General features: G+C 38.9%; 1 protein-coding gene across 2 annotated transcripts in view; it reads left to right on the top strand.

The window, feature by feature from the left end:
- Positions 1–20,259, top strand: part of LOC119910570 (fibronectin type III domain-containing protein 5-like) — a 45,234-nt gene extending 24,975 nt beyond the window's left edge. The window contains exons 2-6 of one of the 2 annotated variants that reach the window (XR_005445647.1): positions 2,224–2,339; positions 11,593–11,791; positions 19,051–19,140; positions 19,274–19,463; positions 19,834–20,259. Coding sequence is in view for 1 of the 2 variants with exons in the window: in XM_038729239.1 (XP_038585167.1) it covers positions 2,224–2,339; positions 11,593–11,791; positions 19,051–19,140; positions 19,274–19,407; positions 19,834–19,893 (599 nt within the window). In the remaining variant the exon portion in view is untranslated. The remainder of the gene's footprint in view (positions 1–2,223; positions 2,340–11,592; positions 11,792–19,050; positions 19,141–19,273; positions 19,464–19,833) is intronic. The other variant, XM_038729239.1, reaches the window with a different exon arrangement.
- Positions 20,260–20,534: the final 275 nt, after the last annotated feature.

Below are 20,534 nucleotides of genomic sequence, written 5' to 3'. Positions count from 1 at the left end.
TGCCATACAGGATACAGACTTTATGGTTCAATACAGATACAATATTTGCCAGTAATTTGAATGAAAGCAACTGTGACAGTTGTCAGTTGAACATTAACACAAACTGACAGAAACCACTTCCTGTTTCAACTATCATGATAAACACTTATACACACAGTATGACTTTTTGGGAAATGTGCTAACTTAGATGGAAAGATCGCTACCACTCTCATGTCTGTGCCCTAAATATGCAGCTATCACCGGTGGTACAAAATGGTACAAAAACTGACAGCTGATTCAGCTAAGAACAGAGCCAGTCTAGCTGTTTCCAGTCAATACAAATCAGCTTTATTGGCATGAATGTATAACAACAAAATTGCCAAAGCTACATATAAATTACAACAACAATTAATTTCATACATTTCATTAAATAAGTAAATAAAACAGTAAAAGTTGTGTTTGTGTGTGTTATAAAAAATTAAATAATAATTGTAAAACATCCGTAAAAATAAATAATAAACTAAATAAATGCAACTGCAATGTGTGTTATAATAATATATTAAATTAATTATTTAATTATATTAAATGATTCAGTCTGAGTTTCTACTGGTTGTCCTCACATCATGGCACGAGGAGATATATGTTTCCAGTCTTTCTGCTAAGCTAAACTAACTGGCTGCTGGCTGTAGCTTAACATTTTCTATAGGCCTACAGGAATGACAGTGATATTGATATCTTCTAACTCAGTGCAACAAAGCAAATAAGTGCATTCAACAAAATGTCAATCTAAATCTTAAATAAATTACTCTGTAGTGAAGAGTAAATTAAGATTTAGGACTGTACTGTACTGAGTCATTACCATTGTGTGTCACTACTGTGACAGCTGTTTTAACAAGCAAACCATTTATATAAAATTATAATATATAAACTGATGAATTATTCCAACATTAAGATTAAAAGCTGATGTCTGAACTTGGTTGGCCGCAAATCCTAACTGAAATACAGCATCTTCAGATCAGCTGATTTTATGCATTGGTTGATTCTTTTCTGGCCTTCACACTGTCTCTATCTCTGACAGATCACAGTATTTATACAATTGAATTAGCCCCTCAAGCATTACTTGCATTTTGCATAAAACAAATGCACATTTTGGGAGTCATCACTGATTAGATTAATATGAATTATGATCCCCATGTAACCACTGTGCATACTGTAAAATTTTTGTGTTGCAAAATATCGAGCCCCAGGATCTTGTCACACCTGTACTGCAAGGAAATGAGGTCATGAGGCTGACAGTGAACAGTCAGAACTTTTTTGTTCATTATTGTTGACACAATTTACACTTCAAATGATTTTTATAATAAAAGAAAAGATACAGATGAGATGGTGTAAACAGTGTGAAAGAAAAATCTATTTCACACTCATTTGAAGCAAACTATTGTGTTCCTCTCTGATGTGACTCTGGTCTTCTGATCTGCACACACGGTCATTTAAGACTATAGCCATAACTTGTGTGTGTGTTTATTGTGCAGACTTGAGAAACACATACAGTAATTAGAGAGTCTTATTTGGCGGCAGCAGAGGCCAGCAAAGTACACATGGACACACAAACACACACATATTCTCACACTTAATTATACAATGAAACCAAATCATTATCCTCAACTCGTGTACCCTGTGACCCTGCATGTTTTTTCATTTAATTGTACTTCCTTCTGATTCTGAACTTCACAGAATATTTAAATAGGGCAGTCACTGTACACTTCAGCAATGGAATTTAATGAGTAGCCAAGACTTTCATTATCAGCTCTGAGCCATCAGTTAAAGAGAGACAAAGATCCATTGATGAGACCATATTACTGTCTAGCTTTGCAAAGTAACAGGAGGTAAAAATAAATAAATAAAACTAATCAGAAAGGGTGGTGGGTTTAAATTTTTATGTCTCACAATTGCTTTGTACCATAATATTTGCAGCTTAATATTAATGTTACAAAACTTTGAGTTAGAGTGTCTAACATATTGAGATCTGCATTTTTTTTGTTTGTTTGTTTTGTGTTTCCATACTCATAGAGTCTTCTTTACATAGTGCATTCAGCACAGCCTTTTATTCACACCGCTGAATTTGGCTTCCTGCCATCCTGGTGGCCATGTCTGCAACCAGCAAAAACATAACTGAGCTGAACTTCTCATTTGACACCGCAGAAGATAAAACAAGCTTTTGTTTCTTTTTCCCTCTGTTTCCAGATAGCTTGTCACCTCCTGTCAATGTGACCATCAAAGCGGTGAAAGCAAACTCTGCTGTGGTGACATGGGACATCCCCGAGGGAGATCCTGTCATTGGCTTTGCCATTACACAGCAGGTGAGCAACGCACACACGGCACAGGCACTACATGGATTTACCTGTATATGTAAATGTACCAATCCCCCCCCCACAAAGCATCTTTTGTATTCAAATTGTATACAAATAGAAGGTTTTTCAGTATTTTTATCAAAGCTCCCGTTGTCGATATGCATCACGGGATGTCTGAGGGACGGCCTTTAACGCTGATGAGAAACATACTCACTCTTGTGTTTTGCTGGCAACATCTTGATTATTAGCTAGTAAACAAGATACTTCAGATGTGATACGTAAAAAACAAATGTTTCAAATGCATGCTTGGTTATTTTTCGTTCGCATTCCTCCTAAGTAGTGACGTCACTGATCGAAGGGGGACCCTACCCATGCAATACAGGGCGACCCCTGGCGATGAGTTAAAAGAAATAGATTGTGACTTGTTGTAAACGACATTGAAATAGTGTTATTTTCCATGACAAACAGCGCATCACATCCATACCATTTTCCGGTTTTATACTGTATCACAGAGCGTCGGACATTATGGGATTTCAACTGAGATAGAAATCACCCTATCTACTATCCTAACAATAGGAGACAATTTAAGTATCTGAGAGGCTTTCGAACTAAAAAATAAAACATTAGCCGCAAGACTTCAGGCCGTGTACACAAAACGCAGAGTTTTTCCTGATCTGAGAACTTTACCATGCCATGGCTGTTAGGGGGTCTGATGGTTTTGATTTTAGACCACAACATGAAAATGTTGTTTATTTTTTCGTGTTGGCAACCATTATATGACCAGTTATTGAAAATTAGAAATGTGAATTTCGTTGAAGGATTGCGATCTTCTTTATGTGATGATACATTGTTGCCTTTAGATAAAAGCAATTTGTTGATTATTGATGATTTAATGAATGATGCTAGCAATAACATTGAGATCCAAAATGTGTTTACAAAATATGTGTATCATAGAAATTTAAGTTATTTATACCTAGTTCAGAATTTGTTTTTTCAAGGCAAAGTTAGCCATACTATTAATTTGAATACCAATTATCTTGTTTTGTTTAAAAATCCCAGAGATAAATACCAAGTCATGTTAATGGCTAGACAAATGTTTCCTGGGAAGAGTCATTTTTTTATGGATTGTTTGAGGATGCCACGAGTGTTCCTTACGTTTACTTGATGGTTGATTTTAAAGCTAAGACACCTGATGATTTCAGGCTCAGAACCGACTTGCTTTCAGACCTGCCTGTTGTGTATGTGCCTAAGAAAAAGTAATTAAACATGTCTGATTGCTTTAAAAGAAACCTGTCTTTACTGCAAACTATGCACGGAGCATCTCCATCTCAGAGAGTGAATATTATTAAATCTGCATCACCAGACCTTTTGGTAGCGTTATGCGAAATAGCTTACAATGTTTTAAAAGGTAAAATTCCTTTAAATAAGACACAGTATCAAAAATTAAAAAAGAAGCAGGCGGGGATTAGACTGCTTGCCAATAAAAAGGTTTGCGCTTCAAAGAAAAAGAAGATGTTGCTTTAAAAGTCTGGCGGTTTTCTTCTCCCCCTCCTGAGTATCGCTGTGCCTTTTATAATGAGTCTTATTGGTTCAAGACAAGCTTAGATGACTATGGAGTATGCACAAAAAATGTTTCTGGTACCTAAACAACAGCTTGATCTTTTAAGAAGAACTCCGGCACACCAGTCAATTCGAGAAACTGTTGAAAATGACCTGGATCGTACTATAAAAGACTTTCTGGATCAAAAGACTGAAGATCTTCATGAAAAAGCAAAAAAATATTCCATCGCATTGCAGAGATTTCTCACCATGGTAAAAAAAGGAGAAAAAGACCAGAACACACTAACTTTGTCAATGCCGGTCGCTGAGGATTTACACTCTTCAGAGCAGAAGAATCACGCAGGAAGAGACTTTGTTTTTGAAGAAGTTTTAAAAAAACATGTCAAAAAACAGCAGGAATAAAGTCCAGCATATTTTGGATAAAATGTCCTCCTCAAAAGAAATATCTGCATGGACTGAACGTGGGGAGTTTGTGTTTAACGGTAATGTTATTAAAGGGTCTCGTGTATGATTTGATAAGAGGAGTAACTGCTTCTCACAACGTGTCTGACAGCCAGAGACCTACAGGTTGGGATGAATATCTGCAATCGTTGGCTATATTGAATATACCTTTATCAGTTGTACCAAATCAACAGGTCAAAAGAAAAATTGACGAGATTAAGAGAAAGACTTTTGGAGAATCTTCTCCTCTTATTACTGGACCACCATCTACACCTCTTATTACCAGAGGACATCGATTAGCAAACAATGAAACAAGTCCATTTGTATCTCCTAAAATGCGATTGAGTGATTGGATAACTTTTTAATTGTATATCGTTATCGGTTTTAAATAAATACATAGAGACATAACTTTATCATTTCAGTGTTTTAATTTATATCATCATAATAAAAAACATTGTCGTACACGTTTCAATCTATAAATCATTTTGATAATGAATGGCACACAACTTCTAATATTATTATACACACTTAAAAGAATCTGATACTTGGACACACTGGTTACATTCTGCATAATTATTTTGACCACATTCAACCGAGGGTCGTATTTTTTTCACAAATTTGCACACCATAAAATCATTGCATGACCATTTACTACTATATTTAGTCATTACATTGTCATAAGATAACCCTCTATCCATATGGTAAAGAAAAAACACACAATGCTGATCGCACACTACAGAATCCACATCTTGCACTTGTCTAACAGAATGTTGTGTGGACTTACAATTACTGTTGAGAAAGACAGAAAAGGATTCAGGAAAATGTGAGTATATAAGAGAGTTCCCAAAACTGTCAAAGAATGACCCCACACCCTACTTGTCAATATAGATAGCGACAAAGTGTTGTCCTACCAGGTGGGTGGGGTCTGTGTTTACCACCAACATGGCGGGTCTCTTTTTAATAACTGATTTGGGAAGTTGGTTACTAGCAAATACTCCAAGAAAGACGCCTTGCTTCACTACTTTATCAAGTACTTTTGATAATTCTATCGTATTCATACTATCGTTTGTTAAAGTTAGAAAAAGTCATTGAGAACCTGTCTTCTTGATGATATCTCAATTATAGAATCATATGTGGCGTAGATAACCGCATTTATTGTGCGTTGAAGCGGATTTCTAAAACGAGCCTCTAATCTAACACTACCGTTTTTAATGAGCGACATATGGTCTCCTTCATCAGGGCTCAGGTTAAAACAGAACAGACTATATCCATTACAAAACTTGTCGCAGGTTATGGCCATAGCGTTGTTTTTAAGATACTTTCCAGTTGCCGAGTATAACTGATGATACTCCCTGATGGCATTCCCTCTGGTAAAGTTGGGTTGAAAGGGTTTTGAAGGATATTGTTGGCTGTCAACGTATAAACATAAAAACGCCTTAGCTGTGCTAGCTTAACAGCCGGAGATACGGTGACTTTCTTTACAAACAGGCTTGCTGACATAATGTTAAAACGAAAGTCAAATTTCGGTTTTAGATCTTATGAATTTTATCTTGAGGTCTACGCCATTTATCATTAACTTGCCTTGCCAAGTCAGAATGTTATGTTATATTAGCTCCACTACGCGGCCGCCTTGTGTGTACTCCATTCTTTTAACTAGTCCCTCATTGCGTCCTCCAGCCGTTGTGTCGTCCATATGACCTGCTGTATCCATGCAAAATAGTCCGGATCCAAACTGTGTCTGCAGAGCGTCCTTTCCGTAGTTCAAAAGGCACTCTATTATACCCCTGTAAGGATATGTGTTTGATGATTGCGTTATGAGTCGGTCCCCCAACAATATGTCGACCTGTGAAAATATTGTACATCCAGGGTAGTTGATAAAGCCCACTTCATCTGCTTGATACAGGTTTCTGCCATTAGCTTTGGTGATTTTTAGTCCTCTATACTAGCTGGAATGAAAAATTCAAGGGGTATGGAGTCTGATATCGCTGCTAGAGGAGGGAATTTGATGTAGATGCATTTCTCAATACTTGTTTGTGTTAACGGCACCATAAACAGGTCTAGCTCCGACTTGACGCACTCTTGTGACAGGCTATGTACCAACGACATTCTCGTTAGAAAATGTCTCTTGTCTTCTGACGTTTTGTCTACTTGCTTCTCCTTGCTTGTTTATTTATTCTAGTCTTAGGATGGGTCTTCTTATTTGTTTGTTTGTCTTTGGTGGGGAACTCCCTCTTTTCCCAGGAGGTCGTTTTATTGGTCGGGGGGCCACGGCCACTATACCCGACCCCTCTTGACGTCTGTTCATGACGTTTGTAATAACATCCGTAGCTATGTTTTTAAATGAGGGGCAACAAATGTAAATCATTTCTTGAATAAGGGGAATTCTAATCTAAACAATCCCCTAAAGATACCCCCTAACCCTGCACCATACTGAGCACCGAGCCCACTGTATCCTGGTAAATCACCACCCGCATGGGCTGTATAATATGCAACGTACTTGTCCTCATTGTGAGCATATGGATGGTACATGTTTGCTCCTTGTCTAATACCGATATTTTATGGGTCGAAAGTGTAGCTTTAATATCACTTTGCCGTACGTAAAAGGGATATGTTGATTCTGATCTGTCTTGAGAGAAATCTCAGTACTGTCGATGTGTGTTTTGCAGAGCCTCAGATAGTGTAGTCTGCCACAAGTATTTGTGATCATATGGTTGTTTGGACCCGATATATGTACTATTCTTAAAAGAGGGACGTAACTATCCCCTACCGTTTGATGATCAACAATATCGGTATGAACAAATATATTATACATCCCTATGTTAACATCGGCAGGATGTGGCACCAAATTACGGCATCTGTGTCAACACTGTGTTAGTTCGCGGCTGAGATCTAATTGTTGCAATTCCCACAACATTTGAGCAAGTTTTCCTTGAAACGTTAATTCTGAATCTCTCGTTGGTAAAAGGCTTACTCTGTTGGTAATGTTGCTGTAATCAAGCTCAATGTGACCCATGTTGTTTTCAGATAAACAACTGTTTAGTTCAGCTATGATCTGTGATATTGTTGTATAGAACCCCTGTGTCACTGATGGAACTACCCTCTTGTTGGATTTTTTATCAAACACGACAAATTTTGAGTCTTCTGATGAAAACAATTTCCATGTTTGGAATTCCCATTGGAATTTCCATTTTGGATATTGTATTTCTATCAAACCCACCTCGTATGCTGATTTAAAGTGTAAAGGCTTGGATAGTTTCATTCTGAAGTTTGCTATTGTATTGCTCGGGTAAAATAATGCAGACGAGTTGCTGGGCAGGGTGACCAAAAAATCCTCTGTGTCCATTTATACATGAGTTTGTAATCTACTAAGGTAGCTGAATGACCTGTTTTTCCAAAATCCACGAGTTAAATTTATCTGGCCATCCGACCCATTTGACTAACACCATGTCCCTTGTCGCCTTGTCTTTTCTTTCTAGATAAAATCTTTTCTATTTTAAATGTTTTGTTTTTATCTATTATAAATTTTTGCATCTTATGCTCATAAAATGTCCCCTGTAATATTTCGCCGTCATAGTCTTTTAACCTGTAAACAGGAGGGTCCCTTGACATGCATTCCTTTACAGTGAAATATTCATCAGTATAATTTTGCTCATAACCTTTTTTAAAAGGGCCGCGTAGTTTTGAAATTCTTACAGTATCGCCCACCTCATATTTGAAATGAATTACTCTTTTATCTTTTGTTTATACAAGTTGTTAAATACGATATCTTCATTGTCTTTTTTTACATCATTCGGTTTCATTTTAATACTACGATGATAACTATGATTGTAGGAGGTGACTAAATCCTGCAATATATCTACGTATCGTTTAGAATTATTGGCTGTTAAATAACGCCACATTTTAGATTTCAGAGTCCTGTTAAAGCGCTCTACTACAGATGCCTTAGTCTCATTTGATGTGGTAAAGTGTGCGTTACTATTAATTTTCATTAACGCCTCGAAATCTTTGTTTAGGAACTCTTTTCCCTCGTCTGTTTGAATTTTATGCGGTATTCTACCTTCAGCTAAGATATCTTTAAAGGACGCTGTGACGCATTTACCACTCTTATTTTTTAAACAACTCACCCATGCTTATTTTGAAAACAAATCTATACATGTTAATAAATAGCATACCCCATCATTTTCAGCAGAATAAGCGGACATGTCGACTAGATCTATCTGGAATTGCCAATCTATTGAATTCACTAAAACCTTGTTTCTCTTAAAATGCACTGGAGCCGTCTTGTGTAGAGTATAGGCATCTTGCTTCATGAGCCAGTTTTCTACGTCTGAACCGCAGTAGTGTCAAATATGGCCTTTTTAAGTTTTTGCTTGCCTCCGTAACCCCCTGCATTTTCAGTCACATAGTATATATTCCTCATCACCTCCTCCATGATCTTTGTTACAAAGACTGACGCTTCAACGTCTGTGTTCAAGTATTTTATTTTCAGCAACATACGCAACATATCCGTCAGCAATGATTACAAGTATACACTTTTCAGAAAATCAGTACAAGCAACTATGTTTTTACAAACCAAAGATTCAGTTAAGCAATACATCACATCAGCAACATCGACATGTTGTTTTCTGGTTAGCATTAAAACACAAAAATCAATGCTAAAAGTACAAAAACAAAACACATGACCCATATGAAAATCATTATCGTTCACAGGAAAAACATTTGCTATATGGAGTAGGGTAGATTTCACATCTGCATATTTATCCGCCATCCAGAGGTCATTCGTCTAACACATTCTGTCTGTTTGTCAAATCTAGAATAACATCGTGTCCTATCTGTGTCACATATCGCATCGTTAACAGCTTCACACAACAGTGTTCTCATCTTATACACGATGTATCTCTATATTTACATAGTTTAGTAGACTAGACACATTTCCCATTGTTTTTGTAGTGTTGTTCCCCCTTCCAGATCCCCAGAGAATCCTAAACTACTGTGCTCACACTGTCCTCCACTCTAACTACCTGTTTAAGCAAAGCAATGAGAAAAGGCTTCCTCAGCCACATCTGTAGAGCAGCTGCTGCAATGTCTCGAATACTGCATTCACACGTTGACACCAACCCAAGACCGCGTAGTACATACTTTTGAGCATCAGCGAAATTTTTGTTAAAAAGCTTCTGCGTAATTTCTCTCTTATGTCCTTTAATATAAAAGAAGCCGCTAACAGTAGTGTTGGGAGATGTGTACTTATCACAACTGTCCAAACAGGTACCCTTAAACGGCTTGGCCCTGCTCTTGTCCTCTTCTGCTTTTTCTTCAGGAACAAGAAATGTTTTTTTTCCCCCAGTTCTTTGCCATAGTCATCATAGACACAGACTTTAGACGTGATGGGGTAGCCTTTTTGTTGCTCTGGGGTTCCCATCATTGCCTTTTGAATGATAGAATCGTCCTTGCACGATCTAAAAAGATGTAGGATTCTGGCTCGTAGACTTCAAGGTCTGTTTCTACACGGTAGAGCTCTCCTGGCACAGACCCGCACCATTGTGTGGTATAGACTCCTTTTGAAGCACTCATATCTTTACAGACTTTGTTTCTGAAGTAATTCCAGTCTTTGGCTGAAAAACAAATGTGTGGTGTGCTTTCATAAAGTAAAATTTCATCAAGCTCTCTTGTAGAAAGATGAACTGTTCCGTGCTCAAACAAGAATCCCGACATTCTAAAATCTTCCACCGCCCATTCAAACTGAGGCGCCCAGGCCTTTCGGTCCAGAAAATCAGCCAATGTTGTTGGGGGAGTCTTCTTTCTGGGAGCCATACTCATTGCAACAGGATCTATAATTATACGTCATTTTGGAGTCATTACTCCTAATTGATTACATGCGACGTCCATGATTGTGATGCTGCAAAGATGGCGCTGTTGTTCTGCACGAAAATAGGTCTTTCCTATACGGATTCACCCAAAAAATCGTTCAGTCACACTGTTCCACGCTCTCGGTCAGATATAAGTCAAAAACTAGCCCGCTATATATATACACAGTATGCTAAAGCCACTCCCAAACATCGGCTTTTAGAGGATAACACCGGCCATCCCATATACCCCCCTTTTCACACCCGTTAATTTTTAAAATGTATTATATTTTTTATATAATTTGTAATTAAATTTTTAATATAATTTTTTATATTTTTTTGATTAATTAGTTTTTGATTAATTAATTATTTTATTAATCAAACATTTATTCACGTGCACAACTGTTACGCGCATCATGCGTGTGCACGTTCACATGCATGCGCTTTGCTGGCCTTTATTTACTACTCACATTGTTCACACCTACATCAATGGCATTACTGTACAAGCTCCCATCTCATGACTTTATGGACACAAACACACAAATACACACTCATTCACAGGAGTCAGGACTGATATGATTGAGGAGGACAGCTGCTGGGTCAGTGTGGGTCACTTTCTCACAGTGGTACTGACGTGTGTGTGAAGGGGAAATAGAAATGCTGTGATGTTTTGAAGGTACAAATAAAACATGAAATTATGTTATTTCCAAATAAATAGCAAGTAAAGTAGCAGCAGAAATATACGTCTTCGTATATTGTGATATTTGTATACTAATGTATTTTTTCTCTCATCTTACCTTACTGTACCTGTTCCACTTACATGCTTTTTGTCTGTATTTTCACATTAGAAGATGACATTTTAAAAGGAATAGTTTGACATTTTGGGAAATGTTTATTGGCTTTTTTGCAGAGAGTTAACAATAAGAAGATTGATAAACATGAAGGAGTCTTATTCAGGAGACAGCTAGCTTAAACTAGCATAAAGACTGTACACCTAGCCTGGCTCTGTTCCAAGATTTAAAAAATTCTATATACCAGCATCAAAAGCTCACTATTAACATGTTATATCTTGTATGTCTAATCCATACAAAACAGAAACAGAGCCAGTCTAGCAGTTTCCCCCTGCTTTCACTCTTTATGCTAAGCTAAGCTAACCAACTCCTGCTCCAGCGTGATATTCACCGTACAGACATGAAAGTCGTGTCAATCATCCCAACTAACTCTCAGCTAGGAAGCATTCCTAAAATGTTGAACTAGTGCTTTAACAGTGAGGTATTTGCGTATGACAGCCTGACCTTTACAACAGTGTCAAACTTTTTTTCGTTAAGTGTAACTTTTATTCAACCAGGACTTCTGCCCACCCTAATAGGACTCCTAAACAAAATTTTTCCATCCTCTCCCGTGTCAAACTCCAACAGAAGAAAGACGTGCGCATGCTGCGATTCATCCAGGAAGTCAACACCACCACGCGCTCCTGTGCATTATGGGACTTGGAGGAGGAGACAGACTACATTGTGCATGTCCAGTCCATCAGCATGTCTGGGACGAGCCCACTGAGCGAACCCCTGCGCTTCCGAACGCCGAAGGAGGCCGAGACTCAGGCCTCTAAGGGTAAAGGTAAAGTAGCACAAAGAAAGAAACACACACACACACAAACACGATCACTTGCTCAGTCACAGCACTTATAGAAAAAGAAACATGCACATTTCCTCACTCTGTTTCTGTGTGCAGAAGGGGCCTGGCCTTTTGACAATATCTTGACTGATTTTGTCTAAAGACCAATAAAAATCAATAGACACACAAAGCGTGAAATGAAATTTCACAACAGAGTGCTTCTTAAGCTCGACCCCGCTGATCACAACTCGGGAATAAAATGTCCGAGGGGGGTGCGTGCTTCATCATGTATTGACGTGCCTCTGCAGGCCTCACCCTGCATGCACCCAGCTGCACAGTAAACCAAAATGAGGAAAGGCATTTATCGGATGTAGAGAGGAGGCAGTCAGAGTTGCGAGGGGTGGCGAATCGATGTGCTTTTGGCTGAAGTCCCACTCCATCTATTCCTCCTCTCATTTACACTCATGTCTCATGTGAGCTGCCACTATACTTTGATACTTCCCAGGCTGTGGAGCCAGAAGGAGTCTAAACTTCTGTTATGGTGACGAGTGGGCTGGCAGAGACATGTAGAGGATAAATACAATCATTGCAGAGCACCAAAGACATGCTCTTCTCACCGCTGAGGCCAATTTAGCACAGGAAGTGTTGTCTGTGTTGTTTCTGCAAGGGGAAGAATTTACAAAAATCAATAACTGCACAGGATCCAGATAAACAAGTGATTATTTTTTTAGATTCCATCCTGTTGTGTACATGCTTTTTTCCCCTCAGGTTCCAGATATGATTCTTTCTCCTGCTGTTTTTGGAACCCATGACGGCAGAATGAACAGTGCCTCGTGACCACAAACACAGACATTTTTACGAGGGACTGTAACAGGAAAAGTATATACTCCTTAAAGGAAAAGTTTCACATTTTTGCCAAGATCCTGCCAAGTCTGTATGCTAAACATGTAGCTACCGCCATCAGTCATCTTATTTAGTTTAGCATAAAGACTGTTTTACTAATGTGCTGGACTTTCTTGGCCGGAACAAGAAATAATCTAGTACCTAAAAGGAAAAAAAAAAGTTTTTTGTACAGATTAAAGAAACAGGATATAATGTGTTAATTAGTAAGCTTTAAAGTGCTGGAAGGCAGATTTTGTTTCCTTTACACAGACCCAGATTTGCGGTTTACTGCTGTGGCTGATCTTTATACTAAGCTAAATTAGCTGGCTGCATGCAGTAGCATCATTTTTGGAATACAGACATGAGAGTGGTGTCATTCTACTCATCTAACTCTCAGCAAGTAAGGGAATAAGTGTATTTTCCAAAATGCCCCAAAAGAATTATTCATTTAAAATGAGCAGGTCATCACTGCGTCAAACGCAATAGATTCCTCTGTGATATAAATGTTTGTTTGCTTGTTTTATTTGGAAGGCTGTGAGAGAAAGCCTCAGTTCACTCATCCATTGCCCAAAAGTGTAAGATTTCCACATATTGGCAGGCTCTAGTCTGCAAACACACACACACACACACACTCAGCAAGTCTAAGTCCCTATTCGCTGCAAGGAAAAAAGATTTCCCCGCTCCTCCACACATTTTGCACCATGCACACGTTTCACAAAGCAAATCTCCACAGAGAGCAGGTCTGTAATCATCATTCTCTCGTACTCAACAACAGCTTCACCGTCTAGCTCAATGGCACACATCAGTCTCAGTCTCATTGGCAGCATTTGCTCAAGGATGTCAGTTTAATTAGCTTAGCTGTGTTGAAACAATGAAACCTTTTGATGACAGATGAGCAGATGTTTGTCAAGTCAACAAGTTTGTAATGCAGTGGGAAATCAGTGTAGTTGAGAATCCACCACAGTGCCAATGAATGAATGAGTGTTAGTTCATTTTCCAAATAAGAGCGAGACAGTGATTTGTTTGTTTGGCTTTTATACTGGAGGGCTTTATCTTGTATGATTTTCTAAAGGTAAACAATCAGACAGAAACTGCTCAGGTGATAACTACTCATTTTTACTTTCTCACTATCTCAGACCTTCTTTAGAGATTAAAATGACGATCCAATCAGTAGGGAATGGGATGTGTGGTTAGTGTAAAGGACTGATGCACAAAATGAGCCAGAATTGTGCAGAGTAAAGAGTGAGGGAGAGATAGTCTCTCAGTACAGCTGTTAGTCCATTGTCTCGATATGACAGGCGAACGTCCCCAGAAGAAAAGGGGAGGTTTTTAACCATCCTCGCTCAACTGCTCAGCCCTTCTGTTCTACCATATCATGCTGATCTCAGTGGAAAGAGCAAAGGATGAGCCCAAAATGCTGGATTATTCCACATTTCTTCTAATTTTGTCTGTCACAGTGGTTTTAAGCTTCAGGAGATCAAAAGAAATCAAAGGAAAGATTAAAAAAAGACAGAACAACCTGTGCACAAAACAGAAGAGAAGAAACAGGAAGTGACAAGGAGTCAGATAAAGAGAGGAGGGTAACAGTGACTGACAGAAAGGAGACAAAGGGAGGATGCAGCAGTACAGGAAAATAAGAAATCCTGCCAGTGAGCAAGAGACAATTAAATTCTACTGCTCCCTAAAAACACACAAACTAACTATATAATATGTGTGTTTTCACACAGATGTACATGTACACTCTCCATGGGCAAATTTCTTGAACCACACTTTCAAGCATGGAAACGGGGCTCATTGGTCTCCTCAGATCTGATAAACTGAGAACTTTCTCTCTATGGCCCACAGGGAAATCCTCAGTAACAGGGATGGAACAAAAATTTGTCATTTCCTCTGTCACGTAAGAGTTTGATATGCATGTCAAAACAGGGCTGCGGGAAAATACTGTAAGATATCTCCCCAGACAGCATGCCTCAGCTCTGCTACATCCCATAGGACAAACAAAACTACTCATGGGTTTTCTTTTCCCCTTTGTGGGCACTGAAGTGGAAGTAGTTGCATACAAGACAAAGGAAAAATCCTATTTGGCTGGGAACCTGCCTAGGCTCAACATTTGGGGAAATACATTTATTCATTTTCTTTCTGATTGATATCGATCTCATGTCTGTGCATTCAGTACGGAGCTAAGTCAGGATATGTTTAGCCTAGCATAAAGACTGTAAATGGGGAAATGGTTATTTGTCCACCCAGCAGGGCCATACTGTAGCTACAGCTGAAGACACAGGGGTTATGTGCTGTATTTTTTTCTGGGAATGTGGAGACATGAAGTGCAGTATATATTTTGCGTTCCTAAAATTTACAATTTAAAAAAATACAGAAAGGAATTCTACAACAACATAACAATTTATTCCTGGCACGGAGTATAAAACATTCATGTAAGAAAAAGAAAGAAGGAGAAACTCTGGAGACATACAACTGTTTTAAATTTAAAAATGTTCAAACATAAGATAAGATAAGATGAATCTTTGTTATCCATTTCTGGAAAGGTTCATTAAAAACAAGAAAGAGAACATTTGAGTTAATTAAACATGAAAAAATATCCAAATGAAAAGAAAACTTGGCTTCAAAATCATTTGGAGGTGAGTGGACTTCTTGGACTTCCCACTTCTTCTGTTCTTGACTCCAGCTATGGCAAGGTTCACCAGATACATTTGCTGAGCATACTGTAGGTTTTGGTTGCAGTGCACCCAGCCATTGCTCGCCAAAAACAATAAGAACATAATGCATGTAAAAATTTACTAATCTCTAATCTAAACTAATCTAATCCTTTAAAGGACAAACATTCTTGTAAATTAAACCCACAGTTTAATCCAGCAAATTAGTTGTCATCATGACTTTGTAAAACTGATAGTTTACAACATCATAACAACACACAATCTAGTAGTAATGTAGGTACATCCATGGTTATAAGGATGTCCGTCTCTAAGATCTTCAGCTTTGCACTTTATGAAAACTAAATATTAGATTTTGAAAGTGACACAAGAGCTAAATAGTCTGCTCTTGTCTCATATTTTGAACAGCAGTTTCTTTTTTATCTTATAGAATTAAAGATGACATATCAGAAAGATTCTAGCGCTGCTGATATCTTAAAGGTCACTTTTGAGCTGTTAATTAATAAAATCCAGAGCCTCGTCTAGTGAATGGTCAGTGCGCATGAGAGGTGTCACAGCTGACCAGTTAGCCCCAGTGAGGCAGGCTGCTAACAGTGTCAGGCACCTTGGGGTGTTGCACTTTGATTAGTTAATGCTGGGCAACAGAAGCCAATCGATCGGCAGAATTGCTTATTGCTAAAAGCTACTGGGGCGTGGGGTTTCTGCCACACCGTGCCCTCCAAATGCCAGCCACTGCATCTAATAAAAGATTTTACGCTGCGGTGAACTTTAAATCAAGCCACTGACTTCTACAACATTCAGCAGTGCAAGAAGAAAGTTAAGAAAGTGTTGTTGCTTTGTTTGATAGAAACCTGATGGCATCTACAGGCAGACCACTGAAGGTGCAAACAAGGAGAAAACACACTTCGCTCTTTGATATTTCTCCTGATGGTCATACAGCTTTAAAGGTGATAATGGGGTTTTTTATTGAGGCTGGTGTAGATTGATCCTGACCACTGTGATTAACTTGCTTGCATTGCTTTGTCCCCCCATCACGCTTTAGTGTAATAGATCCCCAACAGCCTAGATGAAGCCATAACTATTCTCTTCATGTTCTGACTCCGTGTGATCTTTTGACTCCAACAGGAGAGCACAGACAATTAGTGATCACGCAAACACATCTCTATAGCTGCTGTACGCGTGCATCTGGCTGTGTTCATATAGTTTTAATAGCCCTGCCTGAAGGCAGTCTTTTGAAAATCATCACATCTGTTTCCTGCTGCAACCAAGGTCCTTATCAGCACCTGTGCTACAGATCCCTACTATTACTTTGCTGCACCTGTAATTTAAGACGTAACGGCGTCAGCGCTGACGAGTGCCAGTATTCCTTATGGATATACAAAGTATAGACAGACATCTGAAGCGGTAAAAGCGCTCACAGAACATCCAGGGAATAAGACACCAACCCTCAAACACTATGTGAGGAAGTTCAAGATAAAGAGTTAGAATATAGAATTGCAACTTTCTAAAATTAAAGTGTGTGGAGTTTGTCAGTGAAACCCCACATGGGTAAAATGACTGAGGGGTATGGTTCAATCAAGTTGGGAGAGAACTTGGACAGCAAAGTCAGAGAGAAGAATCTTATCCTCACAAGAACAACAGCAAACAAGGGGATGATGGGAAAGGGTGACTTTAATATAATCAGTGGAGCACTCAGAGTCTTAGTATTGAACACAATCAAAGAAAAAGAAGCATTCAGATATTCCATAAGACATAGACATAGATGTAGATCATGGCTTTATGATACATAAAGTTAATGATCTTATAAAGACATGACCATGAAGTAGTTTTTGAGCCTCTTCATTAACATTAACATAATCTCATTTAAACCTTAATATATTTATGAAAATAATCATATTTATGGTAAACATAACAATATGCTGAGGATTGTGGTACTCTATTTTTGAATAAAGAGATAAATAAAATGCTGAACTTGAAAAATATATAGACCAACTTTTTATGACATATATAAGTTTTACTTTATGATATGAAATGTAAATTAAGGTGGAAACAACTATTGGTAGAGATAACATTCATTCTCTCATATCCATTAGGATCCATGCATTTTCTATGTTTCTCAAAGCTACCATATTAGTCCTAGTAGCTAGCTGAATGTGATGAAACATACAGGACTGTTGTCCCTCTGCATGTGGTAAAGGGGATCTTTATAACCCCAGTGGTTGTATGTAATACAAATAAATTCAAGGTACTTGTACTTTACTTGAATATTTGCATTTTATGCAACTTTATACTACCTCTATTGCATTTTTTACTCCACTGTCTGACACCTTTAGTTAATAGTTTCTTTTCAGATCACACTTCCTGTCCAGTGAAAAACATGTATCTCCAAATTTGGTGATTTAGAATTAGATTTTTTCCGATAAACTGAAGTATTAAGTATTCCTCCTACTTCCTAAGAAAACTATTTTTTAAAAACCTTGGATTAGCTGGGAAATGTATTGTCACAAAGCTGAAAGCAGGGCTGTTTTTATTGAGCTCATGGAAAGCTGACTTTTGAAAGATGGTTCTTGCAAATATGATGACCCAAAACATCATATATAAAAGTAAGTTTTGCTGATAATACTTACGTAAGTACTCTTACGTATGTTTTAGAATGCAGAATTTACTTGTAGTGGAGTATTTTCACATTATGGTAATAGTACTTTTACTTAAGTAAAGGATCTGAAGACTTTCCCCACCACTATTTAACCATCTCTACACACTAAACTTTTCTTTGTTAAATTAATCTTACAAAGAAAGGCTGTAATAAATATACATGTGCTCTTTCAAAAATCAGACTACTTCCTCAGCCAAAGAGAAACTAGATAAACCTCCCCTGTTTCTGACCCTCCTCCTTCCCTGATCATTTTCATACAGGAAGGAAATGATATTAGGTGTTGTTTACCATTTAATATCTAATTGATATATCAGCATGTCACACATTTTAAAGTTATTCAAAATCCAAACCACCGTAAACCGTCGGCTGTTTTACATCTGAGGAGAAGGTTGATGCAAAGTTATATCACGCACAGGATCTGTGTGCAACCTGGCCGTTCTTATCACAAGATCCCTGTACAGCATAAACACAGTGATGCTGACTTATTTGCCCCCAAGCTCACTATGCGTCACTCACGTCAAGTGTCACTCATTAAATTTTACAGCAAAACATTTTTCTTGATATCTTGTATAATTCTGCTGTTTTGCTGCTAATTAGCTCCTCATCCTGTAAACAACGCCTGACGACTCAAGAAAAAGTGAAAGGCATAAAACAGGCTGTGACGATGCAAAAGCTTTATGACAGGCCAGTGAGTGTAAAAGGGAAATGACCTAAACTTCTGAGACCATCTGAGAAAGTGAGACAATGCACAATACTGTTGTGTTGGCAACATCAAGAGAAAATGTAATTGAAAAGGTTGCTCATAATAACGGGCTCTTAAGAAAGATCAATAGCACATTGACCTTGTGTCTTTTACAGTCAGGCAGTGTGATGGGACATTTTAATGTAATAATTTAATATGTGTCTGAAGCTAATTTCCTCCATATCATCCAGTGCTAAATGTTCAATAATTGTCTACTGTTTTTTAGTTATGGTACAGAATTTGAAATGTTTGCTCAACCCTAATCCATTTCCAGTAACAGTCAGATAAACGTGTTGCCCCTTGACTCCTTCAGACGAAGTGACGATGGAGGAAGTGGGCCAGACCACCCAGCTGAGGGCGGGGGAGCTCATCATCATCGTGGTGGTACTTATCATGTGGGCAGGTGAGGACATGTGTTTATTTAAGCAGGATCAGCGTTTCCCAGTGTTTCTGTCATAATCTTTCTCAAAATAACGGACAGTCCTGCATTTGCGTTTAGATGTCTGATCATGAATCCATTCTCCCCCTCCTGCCAGGTGTGATCGCTCTCTTCTGTCGCCAGTATGACATAATCAAAGACAATGAGCCCAACAACAACAAGGACAAAGCCAAAAACTCCTCAGAGTGCAGCACTCCTGAACATCCGACTGGGGGGCTGTTGCGCAGTAAGGTATAACCCAACCCCCTCCTCTCCCCGGGTGCCTCCCCCTCTGCGGCGCCGGGCAGGTGAATGGTCCCGGCCACTTCTAGACTTTTTACACTGACACTTCATGCAAAATCATAGTGTCATCTGAACCTCAGCTTCAGGCCACTTCACCACAATTGTGGCACTATTATGTGCATGACTTTGCAGCACGCTCAAGTCATGGCTTCTTATAAGTTCTGCACAGAGCCCCATACCATATCCATTTCCTGTGCTCCAACCAGTGCAGAAAACAAAAGTCAATTCTTTATTCCTTATACTCTCCTGCTATAAACATCGATAAAGCATCCAAAGCACAGAGGCATCCTCATGCTCATTGAAGAAGCATATTGTATGATTCCTGTGAGTCCTCCAACCTTCTCATACCTGTCGTCTTCCTCTTTCCTCCCACAGTTCCCCAAGAAGAACAACAACAACAATAGGATGCCATCTGTCAACATCATTGAGGTGTGACTGCCAGGACGTCTTTTCTTTATCCAAAAGACTTTGTGTTCTCACAAACAAGCGAGCCCCTTTTAAGCCCATCTGCTTGTCAGGATGAGGCTGGGACTGTGGGCCCCTCGGCGGCGCTTACTCTCCTTTGGCATGGCGCCTGGCGCTAAAGTGAACCTGCAGGACTCCGGGGGTCAGGCACGGCCTGGCCGGTCCTGGTCTGAGAGCAGATTCGGTGGTGGAGTGACTGTGGCGTGAGTTCAATGGCTGCGGTGGGCTCAATACCTATAGTACCATGGGGCTGGAGAGATTAGGGCCAAATGGCTCCGGAGTCAGAGAGACTGCAGATAAACCAACCCCAGGGACCAAAGCCGATGAACAGACCCAGAGAACTTCTCATCTCTCTCTCTCCCTCCGTCACTTCTTTCTTCTCGCCGTCTTTCAGTACATTAACGACCACAAACTTGTACATTTTTCCAAACCTGGGGGGCACCGAGATGCATCCCCTTTGCTCACAATCGTCCCCTGTACATTATTCTCATCTTTTACACCTTATTTATTAACTGTTTGTTTTTTACACTTTCTTAATTGAAGGTAAACACTGTAGATCATTTAAGCGTACCCTGTAGTTTTGGTTTTACTATTCCAGTATTTCACTTTTA

Source organism: Micropterus salmoides, unplaced genomic scaffold (genome assembly GCF_014851395.1).
Source record: "Micropterus salmoides isolate LMB-PRFRI ecotype aquatic unplaced genomic scaffold, ASM1485139v1 Ms_hic_scaffold_19, whole genome shotgun sequence".
NCBI classification, from domain to species: domain Eukaryota; kingdom Metazoa; phylum Chordata; class Actinopteri; order Centrarchiformes; family Centrarchidae; genus Micropterus; species Micropterus salmoides.
This window is presented reverse-complemented; position numbering and strand designations above follow the sequence as displayed.